Below are 14,138 nucleotides of genomic sequence, written 5' to 3'. Positions count from 1 at the left end.
TGTCTTAAAGATAGATTCTTTAGACCGTGGACAATGTTCAAATGGCCTTTATTAGACCTCTGTATCATTTAGAGGTATTTGAATACCTCAAAGCTTTGTGGAAGTGCTTTTAAAGAATTAAAAATATAATGAGCAACCACAAAAGACAGTTGGGCTTGGGCATAATCACTTTCCTAACAATCTGTTATCTCCTTCTCGCGGCCTTTGGCAGAAACCATATGTGTGTAAAATCCCAGGCTGCACTAAGCGCTACACAGACCCCAGCTCTCTCCGGAAACACGTGAAGACAGTGCACGGCCCAGAGGCTCATGTCACCAAGAAGCAGCGTGGGGACATCCATCCTCGGCCCCCACCACCACGGGATTCCGGCAGCCATCCCCAGTCCAGGTCACCTGGCCGGCAGACTCAGGGAGCCCTTGGTGAGCAGAAGGACCTCAGCAACACTACCTCAAAGCGGGAGGAATGCCTCCAAGTGAAAACGGTCAAGGCTGAGAAGCCCATGGTACGTCATTCACTTTCCTTCCGATTGTCCCAAAGCCATCTGAGGTCATTTACCAGAGCTGGAGAGAGCTCTGAGAGAGAATAGGCTGCCCCCATCCTCACGGCATCCAGCTCTCTGATTGAAGGAGGTCAAAGCTCAGTGAACTCTGTGACCTGGATTACTTACTCAAAGCCGCTCCACTGAGAATAACTCAGGTCAAAAAAAGAGTTTCTGGGTTTCCTCAATGGTTTTTAAAGTAGATCTGCAGCCGTACCACCTTGTGGCAGACAGAAATTCAATGTAATGTAGAAAATCATTCATTGGGTCTTTCTGTTAACAGGTGTTCTGTCTTCTTTGCCCTGGCGACTCCAAGTTAAATAAGCCATTGTCTCTATTCTTCAGGGGTTTATAATCCAGTGGGATATGCAGGCCAGAGAAACAAATATAACTCCGTGGGATGGGGCTTTAGCACACATCTGTGTAAGAACATCGGAGAGGGGAGCTCACCACCAGTGCAGCTCGAGGACGTGATGGGGGAGGCAGAGGAAGAGGTGCTGCCAAGTTCAACACTCAGACAGGGAAAGGAGCAGACCAATCCTGGCATAGCCAAGCACCAGCCGTGGGACCTCAGGGCAGTGCGCAGTAGGCATGAGGATATAAGGGATTATGTTTTTCTGCTGAGTTTTTAGAAACTACAGCTTTAGTGCCCTTCTGGAGACCATATCACTGAGGTGTCTGAACCAAGGAGGTGCAGAGCAAGGGAGGGATTGAAAGGCCTCCAGCAAACACCTTTATGGTTTAGTGATGAATGGGCTATATGGATTATGCTACTGTTACAGCTTCCTCCTAACTTCATTTTGCTTTATATAGTATGTGCCTTAATAAAACAGTTAAGAGTTCTCAAAAAGAGAAGAACAATGGAAAGGGCAGCTATCAGAGGAGAGGCAGTACATTGGCATTTGGCCACTTGTTTAATGGAGTCAGCTCTGCGAATGTGTTGGATTGTAGTCTGTCCCTGTGGAGGCAGAGGAAAGATGCCAGATAGAAGTCACAAGCTTAGACTTCCAGACACATGGAAATGACCCGCAGGCAACTCTATACTCAGCTCAAGAAAGCATTTTCTTAACATTAGAAAAGTCCAGCAATTGGATAGACACCTATGAATTCCTGAATGATGTCACTGTGCAGCAGTACGTATGGGCAGGAAATGATGCACAGACAATTCCAGAATTAATGGAGCAGAACTCAATGACTTCTACTGGATTTTAATGACTTAGTGAGTTTGTCTTTGAAGGCTTACGAGTCTTAATGACAGTAACTCTGGTCACACATAATGCAGATAATGCAGGTTTATCATCATTTCCCAGTGGGTAGCTATCCATTGCTTTTAAAAATCACCTTAGTAAAATGTTTACATCTGTATTATGACTGATTGCCGTACTTTAACCGGGTCATAAACTGTGTTTTATATACTTTTTCTTGGGAGCACATATCAACTTCCTAAAATAAAGTCCACCTGTGTACTAATTGTGCAGAACATTCCACAGTTTATCCTCAAGTGTTCAATGAAACAAGGAATGTGAATTTGTGGTCTCTTAGATTATGTCGTCGAAAGACAACGATGTGTATTGTTAGGACATCCTAAGAACCCAGAGTCTCTTGTACCTGTAATGCGTATTTCTGGCTCAAGAAAACTCATCAAATCCTCTCCAAACACCCATTGTTTAAAAAGAAAATAGGTAGGAATAAAATTTCACAGCAATTTGGTCAAGAGACATCCAAGGTATTACAAGATATAAAATATTTTATAAAGTAACTACATCTTAGAAACACAGGACGAGAAGAGATCACAGAGGCTGAGACGAGGCCCCATGTTTTATGGGTCAGGAAACTGAGGCTCCTCACTGTCAATGAATCCATCAGTTCCCACAGGAGACCGTTATATGTGTCTATGTGCACACACTTAGGGAATCGGTAGATATCTTCATAGACATTTACTAATGCGCGTGAGATTTGCATTTCTAATATTCTTTCTGTAAAAGCCTGTCTTTGACTTGATCATCATGCTAAAAATTAAATTCTTTCTTCTTTTTTCCTATCAAACCAACATCCCTTCTGTGTAATGCTCCTAAATGTCTTGTTCTTACTTCCTAAGGACAGTGGGTAATAAGGTGAGGGAATTTCGGCTTCTCTGCTCTTTTTCGTTCTGTCTTCACTTTAACGTTTAATTTTTATTCATTTCCTTTTCCTTGAGTGTTTGTGCTTTGTGATTCCTTTGATAGAGAACATCACTCAGCTATGTTTCAAACCTAGAAGCACTGTGTTTTGAACATTTAGCTTGTGGACATGTGGAGTTAGATGGTGAAATTCATTGTTTCATTTGTCCAGGTTTTCATAATAAATCACACTGGGGCCGACCAAGCAGATGTTCTCAAAGACTATCTAATTACCATATCGAGGAGTGTTAAATCCAGACCAGACATGCACCACCTTCTTTGAAGAAGATCTGGATACATTTTTTTTTGCTAGCAATTTAATCTATATTTAACTGTTTGAGCCTCTTTAATCAGTTTTCTAATTACAAGTGCACTTATGCCTCCTTCCGTGCCCTGTGGAAGCATGTGTCTGCGTGTGCTTGGGTGCACTTGCACAGTTTCGTGTACACACACACTCTGACCTGCCAATCCAGAGAAAAAGGCACCCAAAGACCGGCTGCTCCGAGAACCTTAGAGCAGGAGCAGGTGGTCGGGCACGCCAAGGCTGCGGAAGCAAAAACGTAAGCCAGTCTGACTCGTGACCAGATTTGTGTTTCGCACATGGATCTGCTTGGTTGCCCAGCACACTTAGTGGATCATGTGGCACTCACTTGATACGTGTCCGTCTGCTCGGGTGTGTGTACTGTGGTGGCGGGAAGTGCAACCTGTGTCTTAAGCCCCCTCCTGACAGCACTGTGCATTCCACCTGGGATGACCGTGGTCTGTAGCTGAGTGCGAGCAGTGTAGTTCTCTCTCACCAGAGAACTTTTGTTCTTTGGGAACGTTAGAAGGAAGGGGAGAGATTACAAATTGCTTGGGAAACCCTCCCTGAATAGCTCAGAGGGACTCTAGATGGGGAGGAGGTAGTGTGTGCTTATGGAGTATGTCTTCCAGGTATATATTAGCCCAGGTATATAGGAACCCAAGCACTGACACCAACAAGGATAATTATCGCTAATGCTCTCTGAGCCAATCAGTTCCTATTACCCAGGCTTTTTTCTTTTTACACACTTAGTGTGCTCTCAGGGCTTCACACTTAATTCTCACAACAATCTCTGAGATAAATAACATGTCCTTATGTTATAGACTAGAGGCCCGATGCACGAAATTCGTGCAAGAGTAGGCCTTCCTTCCCTTGGCTGCTGACACTGGCTTCCCTCGGGCACCCGGGACCCGGGCTTCCCTCACGCCCCCCCCCCCCCCCCCAGCCTCCGACCCCCCGGCTTCGTCTGGAAAGTCGTCTGAAGGACGTTCAGTCTAATTAGTATATTACACTTTTATTATTATAGATAAGGAAACTGGGGTTTAGAGTGGCTAGGTCATTTGCCCAAAGAATAAAGTCATGGAAGTAGGACTAGAACCCAGTAGATGTGTTTGCAGAGTTGGCGTTTGGACAGGGTTCCATGGTTGTTGTCATGTCAGTCACCCCACTTCTAGCCCTCCCTGCCATCTGTTGCTCCCCACCGCATCTCCACTGGGTGGTTCATCAACCATTGTGGGTGAGGAAGGCTACCCCCATTTGCCAGAACGTAGTTCTCCTTCAACCCATTGACTGTACTGCACGCCTTGATCTGCATCATCTCTCATTATTGGCTCCCTTTCTTTCCAGTAACATTTCTTTCCTTTTCTCTTGACCCCGACAGACATCTCAGCCAAGCCCTGGTGGTCAGTCTTCATGCAGCAGCCAACAGTCCCCCGTCAGCAACTATTCCAACAGTGGGCTCGACCTTCCTCTGAGCGAAGGAGGTGGTGTGGGAGACCTCGGTGCCATCGACGAAACCCCAATCATGGACTCGACCATTTCCACTGCAACCACAGCCCTCGCTCTGCAAGCCAGGAGAAACCCAGCAGGGACCAAATGGATGGAGCACGTCAAACTAGAAAGGCTCAAACAAGTGAATGGAATGCTTCCGCGACTGAACCCCATCCTACCCCCCAAAGCCCCTGCGGTCTCTCCTCTCATAGGAAACGGTGAGTTCCGTGTCAGACTGTGTTTTTGCTCAGGGTTTTCGGTTCTTTTAAATGCCGTCACAATACTGTAGAGGAACCGGGCCCTGGGTTTTATGCTTGCTAACTTTTCCACCACACTTAAAATTATGCTGCAATCATACATATTAATGTATGGAGAGTCCATATTTTATTTTATTTTTTTATTTAAATATATTTTATTGATTTTTTTTACAGAGAGGAAGGGAGAGGGATAGAGAGTTAGAAACATCTATGAGAGAGAAACATCGATCAGCTGCCTCCTGCACACCCCCTGCTGGGGATGTGCCTGCAACCAAGGTACATGCCCTTGACCAGAATCGAACTTGGGACCCTTCAGTCCGCAGGCCAACGCTCTATCCACTGAGCCAAACCAGTTAGTGCAGGAGTCTGTATTTTAAAGGGACAATGCTGAAACAAAAAGTAAGCCTGTGCGTGACTCATACTCTGATGTTGACATGGTAACGATTAGACCAGGTGAAGAAATCCCCGCAGCGGGGGCATCTGTGGTCAGTGCCTGTGCCTTGTTTCTGAAAGTAGGAGGTTAGCAGCCACCTTCCTGATGTTTGTCCAGTTCAGGGAAAGGCAGGCAACCATTTGCACTCTCGGCCCAAGTCAGCTTTTGTGTCTGAGATAACACTGGGTGCCTGGAGCAGCCCCCGAAGGTGAAGACTGTGTGTTTTGGTTTCATAGGATGTCACGGGGAGCCCTGGGTGTGGACATGAAGTCCTGTAGTGCCTCTGGCCTATGGACATGCCTGTACTCAGTGCTGTGTATATACCTGAGCTTTGCATTCGGTCCTTGCATTAGGCCTGTGAGGACTGTAACTGATCCAGGCAGTCCTTACTCTTCTGTCTAACCAAGGGTCCCAGAACTTGCCCGTGAGCTTGTAAATAAAGTTTGATTGGCCTCCAGCCACACCCACTCCTTCGGGTGCCTGTGGCTCTGGGTGCTGCACGACAGAGGTGGGTGGCTGTGACAGAGGCTGCCTGGAGTGGGGAGCTGACAACAGTTACCGCGTGGCCTTTCCCCCTCTGCTGAGGCCTGGATCAAGTCATCCTGAAATGAATTCCCCTCTCCCACACTCTCTCTGCAGGCACCCAGCCCAGTAACAGCTGCAGTGTGGGCGGGCCCATGACCCTCCTCCCCAACAGAAGCGACCTCTCCGGGGTGGATGTCACCATGCTGAACATGCTCAACAGGAGGGACAGCAGCACCAGCACCATCAGCTCGGCCTACCTGAGCAGCCGCCGCTCCTCGGGCATCTCCCCCTGCTTCTCCAGCCGGAGGTCCAGCGAGGCGTCCCAGGCCGAGGGCCGGCCCCAGAACGTGAGCGTGGCCGACTCCTACGACCCCATCTCCACCGACGCCTCCCGCCGGTCCAGCGAGGCCAGCCAGTGCGACGGGCTGCCCAGCCTGCTCAGCCTCACGCCGGCCCAGCAGTACCGCCTGAAAGCCAAGTACGCGGCCGCCACCGGCGGGCCCCCACCCACGCCGCTGCCCAACATGGAAAGGATGAGCCTGAAGACCAGGATGGCCCTGCTCGGGGACGGCAGGGAGTCCACGGGGACCCTGCCGCCGGTCCACCCTCCCCGCAGGTGTAGCGACGGGGGAGCCCACAGTTACGGTCGGCGGCCCCTGCTGCCCCAGGACGCGCTGGGCCACGGCGTGAGAAGAGCCAGCGACCCGGTGAGGACGGTCTCGGAGAGCCTCTCCCTGCCCAGGGTGCAGCGTTTCAACAGCCTCAACAGCTTCAACCCCCCGGTCTTGCCTCCAGCCCTGGAAAAGCGTAGCTTGGTGCTGCAGAACTACACGCGGCCGGAGGGCGCGCCGCCCCGCCACTTCCGCGCGTCCCCCTGTCCTCCCAGCATCGCCGAGAACGTCACCCTGGAGTCCCTGACCATGGACACCGACGTGAGCCTGAACGATGAGGACTTCCTGCCCGACGACGTGGTGCAGTATTTAAACGCCCAGAACCAAGCCGGCTACGAGCAGCACTTCCAGAGCGCCCTCTCTGATGACAGCAAAGCGGCCCCGGGGCCCAGCCTGGGGAGCGGGCATGGCGACTTCGAGCAGCCCGGGCTGCCCGACAGCCACGCCGGCCAGCCGTACCGCGAGCTGGAGCAGCCCTGCCCCGAGGCCAGCAAAGCCGACCTGCCCATTCAGTGGAACGAGGTCAGCTCCGGCAGCGCGGACCTGTCCTCCTCCAGGCTCAAGTGTGGCCCGCGGGCCGCGGCGCAGCCAGCGCGGGCCTTCGGGCTGTATACCAACATGAGCGCCCACCCCCAGAACCCCCTGGGGAGCGGGGCCGGCCCAGCGGGGGCCTATCAGAGCCTCGGGGAGCACTGCAGCGCCTATGGCGGGCCCGAGCACCTGGCGGTCCACTGTGGCGGGACCGGCACCAACAGAACTGTCTTCCACGAACAGCCCTATAAGGTCCAGCAGTACGGGAACTGCCTCAGCAGGCAGCCTGGTGCCCCCGGCTTGCTGGACCCCGGTGCCAGTGGTGCTGGGATGCAGGCGGCCAAGCTGAGAGGCACCAGCCTGCAGGGGAACGGGAGCCAGCCAGAGTTCAGCCTGTCCGCGATGCCCAGTGAGTCAGCTGGCAGCACGGTGAATGGCGTGCCAACCCGATACCCGGTGGGACAGGGGTACTTGGCCCATCCGTTGCTCAGCGACAGCGGGCACCACCAGGGGGCAGGCTGCCCCGGGCAGCCGACGCTGGGGCAGGTTAGCGCTACCTCACATACCAATGTCTATCAAGGGCCAGAGAGCAGCCTGCCAGGGCCTCCCAGCCTCGGGGGCCCGCCGCCCAGCGTGGCGGCCGTCAGGGACTACCAGCCGTGCGCAGGCTATGGAGGCGGCAGGCGCCAGGCCGTGCAGAGAGGCAGCCTCGCTCTGCAGCCGGGACAGCACAGTGACACCAGTCAGACCTGCAGGGTCAACGGCATCAAGATGGAGACACCAGGGCAGCCCCATCAACTCTGCTCCAACATGCAGAGTTACTCTGGTCAGTTCTATGACCAAACCCTTGGCTTCAGTCCGCAAGACCTGAAAACTGGCTCGTTCTGTCTCTCAGAAGCCAGCTGCCTGCTCCAGGGGGCTGGCCCCGAGCACTCGGAGCTACTGTCCCCGGGCGCGAACCAGGTGACCAGCACAGTCGACAGCCTCGACAGCCACGACCTGGAAGGGGTGCAGATTGATTTTGACGCCATCATAGATGACGGGGACCACGCCAGCTTGATGTCAGGAGCCCTGAGCCCCAGTATCATTCAGAACCTTTCCCATAGCTCCTCCCGCCTCACGACGCCGCGAACGTCCGTGCCGTTGCCAGCGCTGTCTGTGAGCACCACCAACATGGCCATCGGGGACATGAGCTCTTTGCTGACCTCCCTCGCGGAAGAAAGCAAATTCCTTGCAGTTATGCAATAGGCGCTGGGGGGAAAGGACTGCCAACAGCTTCAGGAGTTTAAACGGTTACATTGAGTCAGTTTTTTGCTGGGGTTTTTTTGGTTTTTTGTTTTTTAGTTCTGTATGTATTTTAGCAATCTCATCTCACATCTTGGGATGTGTTTCAAGTATATTCCTTTTATGGAAAAGGACTCTGAAAAACCCTAAAGTATTCTAGGGAGAAACTGTCTTCCATTTCAGTTTGAATCAGTATTGTTACACTCGAAACATCCCCCTTTTTAAAAAAAAACAAAAACAACAAAAAAAAACCCCTGTCAGTCTGCCCCCTTTATTAGTAAACCGGTATAAATGTGTGATGTGCATGTTCTTCTTTCTTTTCGAAGAGAGGTCAGACGAAAGGGTGTGACATGTTCCTCTGTTACTCACAGGAAACAGGAGTGGGTAAGCCTTTGACCAAAGGCTTGATACCACCTTTTAAACTTTTTCCATATGCCCAGTGTTTGTTTTGTTTCTTGTTTGTTTGTTTTCTAAATTCCCACATTGGGCACGAGAATGGATAGTGAGTTTAAGAATCTTTTGTGGGTGAATTGTCGCATAGATCACAGATTTTTTGACATGCCCCACCCCCACCCCTAATTCAGTTCAGGGCACACTTTTGACAGTTGCCACAAGTGGAAATGTGGGGCTCTTGAGCGTCAGTCATTTGCTCACAGTTTGGGTTTACCATTCTTCCTGTCCATCGTGTGCTTTGGGGGGCAGGTCTGTACGGTCAGTTCTCAGTTATCTACGTTGCCTCTTCCTCTGTGAGCGCCCAGGGCCATGCAGCTTCCCAGGAGGAGCAGGGGAGCCCGGGGATGGCACGCAGACACACTGCTGCTTTCTTCTGTTCTGGCGAGAGGCTAGGTGGGTTGTAGTTGAAGCTGTTGCGTAGAATTAATTAGTTTGGGGAATATTTGTAGGTTTGCCGTATTTGTTGATTAGTTCCATCTCTTTACCTTATCCTAGATAACTGAGAATTGAGTATGTGTAGTGCTAAGTACAATCCCACAGCTGGCTGTCGCTAATGTAGGGAAGGACTGCTTCTATTCTAAGCACCCTGTTTTCAGGGATTTATAAAATTTAGTTGTAACAGGAAAAGCTCACGTACAAGGATAATTGGAATAAATTCCTTCGACCATTTTTGGTATTTGAGAGACTAGGTGGGATGTGTAGTAGCTGTATGGATGCCTTTTTATACCCTGTCTGTTGAATGCTGCGTCCATTTAAGAAATTAAATGTTCTATGCAGTTAATCCTTCCTGTGGGCCCAGTCTGTCCTTTTGTTTTGGATTAAACGATTAGAAGAGTGTAGCTACTTCCCATGTGCCGTGGGTACACATAAAGAACATACTGTGTGTGCACAGGGTACATGGATGATGCAGCATTTTACTTTTAAAAATCTGTCAACTATTAAAATTTGAACAATAAATTCAAGTACAGACTATCTGCTGTATTCTTCCCATCGATCCTGGAGTTGGACTTATCCAAAGTGACCCGTGGTTCCGTTGTGTGGCTTTTCCCCTTTATCCCTGCCATTTAAATTAGCTTCGGAAAGGCAACACCGGATACAGTCATATATTAGATAACAGAAAGAATGTGAGGGCCAGCCCATTTTTCTCATGTTTACGTTCTCTGGTTTGGACCAAGAACCTTGGCGTGGAGGTGAATGAGACAACTGGGTTTGCCTTCACCTGGCTGTCCCCGAGCTCAGCAGAGGGATGCCGGGATTTCTCCTCCACATCCCGCCACCCTCCCATGTGCAGCGCCTTCTTTCAAATCAAAGGATGCATCTGTGTTGGAACAGAGCCCAGAAGCAAAAAACGGCTACTAGTCTGAGCTCAGTACAGTCGAGTCTCCCCCTTTTCAACGGGAAAACCAAGGCCTTTTCTGCCTTCATCGGGTAGGCCCCCCTGATCTGGCCACAAATCAGTGATCCATTCCCAGCGTCTCCTTTCTCCAGGAACCTCAAAACCCCCAGGTCCTGGCCTTATCTTCCATGCTCTTGTGGTTGGGCCTGATCTCTGTTCTCCTCTGCCCGAGTTCTTTCCTCAGGAGTTCCTGAATGGTACCCAGTTCCTCAGTCCCCCTAACTTCCCTGTCATCTTGGCCCCACGAGGAAGGACGGGCAGCGATTGGGATACACAGAGCCGTCACCTTGTGCCTCTGCTTTTTCTTCTGGCTCCCGGGGATTCTCCGGGTTGCCCGGCTCCTTCACTTTTTCTTTGCAAACGTGTTTTCCTTGCTCCTGCCTTTCGAGGTGCAGGAGACTCGCTCCAGGGCAGCAGGCGGCTCCTCTCCATCCTGAAATCTCAGAGCGATGGATCTGTTGTGACCGGCAGTGGCAGGAAGGTCTCCTGGGGCCATTGAGAAGGGTCCTGTCGGGATGTGCATCTCTGTAAACTTGGCACCTCCAGTGGTGGGAGGCACCCCCAAGCCTCCAGCCTTCTCTCCTCTGTGTCACTGTTGTCCCATCCTCCTTGATGCTGCAGGCTCCTGCATGGCATTCCTGTCTCACATCTTTGTTAAACGTGTTTCTACATGTCAAACCATCTTTGTTTTATTTTCTAAAGGACAAATTAGAGACTAGTTCGATGTGCCCCTGCTCCTCACACGTGGGCTCTGCCTCCCGAGCCACGGAGTTTTGATTCTTGCGATGTATGTGCCTTATTTTGTGTTAATCGTGTCGATGCAAGGGACCATTTGGTGTTGCCCAATCAGAATGCAAGGCTGCATGCGCCCCAGCCGGCGGAGAGAGAGCACACGACTGTTAGCGGAGTCTGAGCTGTCTTGTAACCTGGTTTCCCGTGTTGTTTTGAACCGATAGGAGGATGTTCTCTTCGGACAAGTTGCTGTTGTGTATCCTGCAAACGTGTAAGATAAAGTACAAGTTCATTTTTTTCACCTTTTTTAGATTTTTAAAAAAATAAAATGTGTAATCCTTTTTTAAAAGAAAGACGTGTAAATACATTTAAGTATTGTAGGCATAGTGTCCGGACGTGGCCGGCCCGGGGCCTCCCTGGCATCGGCCTGCCTCCAGAGCGATGCCCGCGCCCACCTCCAGCCCCGAGGGCAGTCGCCACAGATGGACTCGACTTTTGCTTTCAGAACCACTTAGTCCTTTTGTAACAAAGAGAAAGAACAATGTTTCTTACAATGTCAATAAAAAAACCCTCTTTGTACTGAACATTTGAGTGTGATGCTTATTTAATTCGTAGATGAATGGGAAGCATGCTTTCCTTGGAAAGATCCAGAGCCTGTGTTTGGAACAGACCCCCACACCCAGCAAACCAGGTGCCCTGGTGCTCAGAGACCCAGATCCCTCATCGCTAAGGTGGAGGAGATGCTGACGTTCCTGCTAGCGGGAGGGCGGGTGTGTGCCTGGACGCACCGCTGGTAACCAGGATCATGTTTTCTTAATGTTATGCTTTGCCAAATTCTATGCGGAAGGACCTAAATAGGATTCAAAGGCCAACAGCTTAACTTGTCCCTTTTTTATACATGATCCTCTCACTTCAAAGGGTCTACGGTAGAACACACACCAACAGAAAATCTAACACGGTATAAGGCCACTTTTATGTGGCTTTTAATAACTGACTGCAGATGAAGGTAAACAACTTTGCCTCATTTGCCTTTTATTTTATTTTCAATATTCTCCAGATTTCTCTAACAGACTCCAAGTGGGTCCCCTTCCTCTGTCTGAATAGCAGCAGGTGACCTTGGAGCCAGCAACCAAGGGCACTGGTGGTATCTCAGGACTGCAACGATGGGCGGGGCCTCATGCACTCACCTGCACAGATGACCCGCGTGGCCCAGGGAGCTGGTGTGGGATGCAAGTCCCTGTCCTCTCCCTGCCATAGGGATGCTTCACGTTTTAATCGCAAGGGAGAACTTTCTCCCATGAACCCCAGATTCTTCGCTTTATTAATTAGATCCCTCACGTAAGGTGTCCAAATGAATTCAGAAAGAAAAAAAAATAGGAATTTGTGCCCAGCCTTAAATATCAATATTCAGTTTAGGAAGATGCATGCCATGCAGCAAGTCAAAATGAGTAAGAAATGAGACAAATAGAAAGGAAAATGGGGAATGGGGTGCATGACACAGCCTCCTGTACGTCTGGGAGCAGGCACGCAGGTACAAGTCCGCTTTGCTTATAAGATGCCTCCTGTGAAGGACATGAAAGAGGCAGAGTCTGAGGCAAAGTGGTGCAGCTGCAATGCAAATGGTATCTCATAGGGATGTATGTTAGCCCGGCTGATTTGGCTCAATGGTTGAGCAGTGACCCAGGAACCAAGAGGTCACTGGTTCGATTCCCAGTCAGGGCACATGCTCCAATTTCGGACTCTATCCCCAGTATCGGGGCATGCAGGAAGCACCTGATAGATGATGTTTCCCTCTCATCGATGTTTCTATGTCTCTATACCTCTCCCTTCCTCTCTCTCTGAAAGCAATAAAGACATACTCTAAAAAAAATAATAATAAAGATGTATTGTAAGTCATTTTTGGAATTCAGAGATACTATTATCTATTGCCCAAATGAGAAATAGAAGAATAGAGGGGAAAATTTAACCCACTGCCAAATTGCCATACTTACCCCTTTTTCTGCCAGGGTCTTCTCTTTATTTTCGTGGTGGTGTTCCCCCTTTGGTTTTACTTTATATTGCATTGACTATTCAAGATACAATCTAAGGTTGACCCCATTAATTATCTAATAGGAAAGAGGAGAGGACAGGAGGCCGCTGATATTAAGGAAAATAGAGCAAGCATTGGAACAAACCGGATTGTGGGACAGATCACCTGACCCCCTGGTGATCATGAGGGAGGGAGGTTAAGCATGAGAGCAGGTTTAGCCAGATGTGTGGTGTGGATACAGGAGGTCAGAAGCTGAGGGGATCCAAAGGTGACCCCGACCTCTGTCGAGGCAGTGGGTCTGGCCTGTGTCAGGAAGGCCAGTGAACAGAAGGAGCGAAGAGTGAGGAAAGGAGAGGGTGATGGGGTGGGACAGCATGGAGCAGAGAGTAAGTACTCGTTGCTATTTCACTAGGGCCGTGGTGGGCAAACTGCGGCTCGCGAGCCACATGCGGCCCTTTGGCCCCTTGACTGTGGCTCTTCCACAAAATACCACGTGCGGGCGCGTGTACAGTGTGATTGAAACTTCGTGGCCCATGAGCAGAAGTCGGTTTTCGGCCTGGGCGAGTCTGTTTTGAAGAAGTGCTGTTGCTATCTGGCTCTGTTGACTAATGAGTTTGCCCACCACTGCCCTAGGGGATCCAGATTGGACTTACTGGGCACAAGACTCGGGTAGAAGGTTATTTTTATTTTTTCAGGGAAAACAACTTTTAAATATGCCTTTGGCAGTGGTTGTGGGCGGCACATGGAGAGAAGGGGGAATGGGGGGTGCCCTTGGAATGGCACAGGCTTCTGCCCGGCCCCAGGAGGCAGGCTCCCGCCAGTCCTACAAAACCCCAAGGTAGTGGGGTGCTGGGGCAGACCAGGTCCCATCACCGGGGCTTTCTGTCACTGGCTCTTCACCAAGTAAGCAAGAAATTTCATTGGACTTCTCAGGGAATAGTGCTTCGGGGTTATTTTGCTTTATGCTACATGACTGTTTATTTAATAAAGTAACAGGGCCCTAGCTGGTTTAGCTCAGTGGGTAGAGCGTGGGCCTGCGGACTGAAGGGTACCAGGTTCGATTCCGGTCAAGGGCACATAACTCAGTTGCAGGCTCCATTCCTGGCCCTGGTCGGGACGCATGTAAGAGGCAACCAACCAGTCGATGTGTCTCTCTCATCATTGATGTTTCTATCTCTCTCTCTCCCTCCTCCCCCTTCCTCTCTGAAATCAATACAAATACATATTTTTTTAAAGTAACAGGTTAATGCCTCCGTCTTACCGCTGCAGACTCTGGTCATACCTCCCTCCTGCCCCAGTTTCTCTTCTGCGGGTGCCTTCCCAGCCTGGCTGAGCGAG

At 50.3% G+C, this 14,138-nt stretch overlaps 1 protein-coding gene across 2 annotated transcripts in view; it reads left to right on the top strand.

The window, feature by feature from the left end:
- GLI3 (GLI family zinc finger 3) overlaps positions 1–11,355 on the top strand; it is a 278,059-nt gene extending 266,704 nt beyond the window's left edge. For both annotated transcript variants that reach the window (XM_070424736.1, XM_070424735.1), the window contains 3 exons: positions 212–502; positions 4,380–4,707; positions 5,819–11,355. In XM_070424736.1, the coding sequence (XP_070280837.1) occupies positions 212–502; positions 4,380–4,707; positions 5,819–8,154 (2,955 nt within the window). In that variant the 3' untranslated portion in view covers positions 8,155–11,355. The remainder of the gene's footprint in view (positions 1–211; positions 503–4,379; positions 4,708–5,818) is intronic.
- Positions 11,356–14,138: the final 2,783 nt, after the last annotated feature.

This window comes from Myotis yumanensis, unplaced genomic scaffold (genome assembly GCF_028538775.1).
Source record: "Myotis yumanensis isolate MYYU_CA2020_CCGP unplaced genomic scaffold, mMyoYum1.0.hap1 SCAF_9, whole genome shotgun sequence".
NCBI lineage: Eukaryota > Metazoa > Chordata > Mammalia > Chiroptera > Vespertilionidae > Myotis > Myotis yumanensis.
The sequence above is the reverse complement of the archived record's forward strand: the minus strand, read 5'-3'. Positions and strand labels throughout refer to the sequence as shown.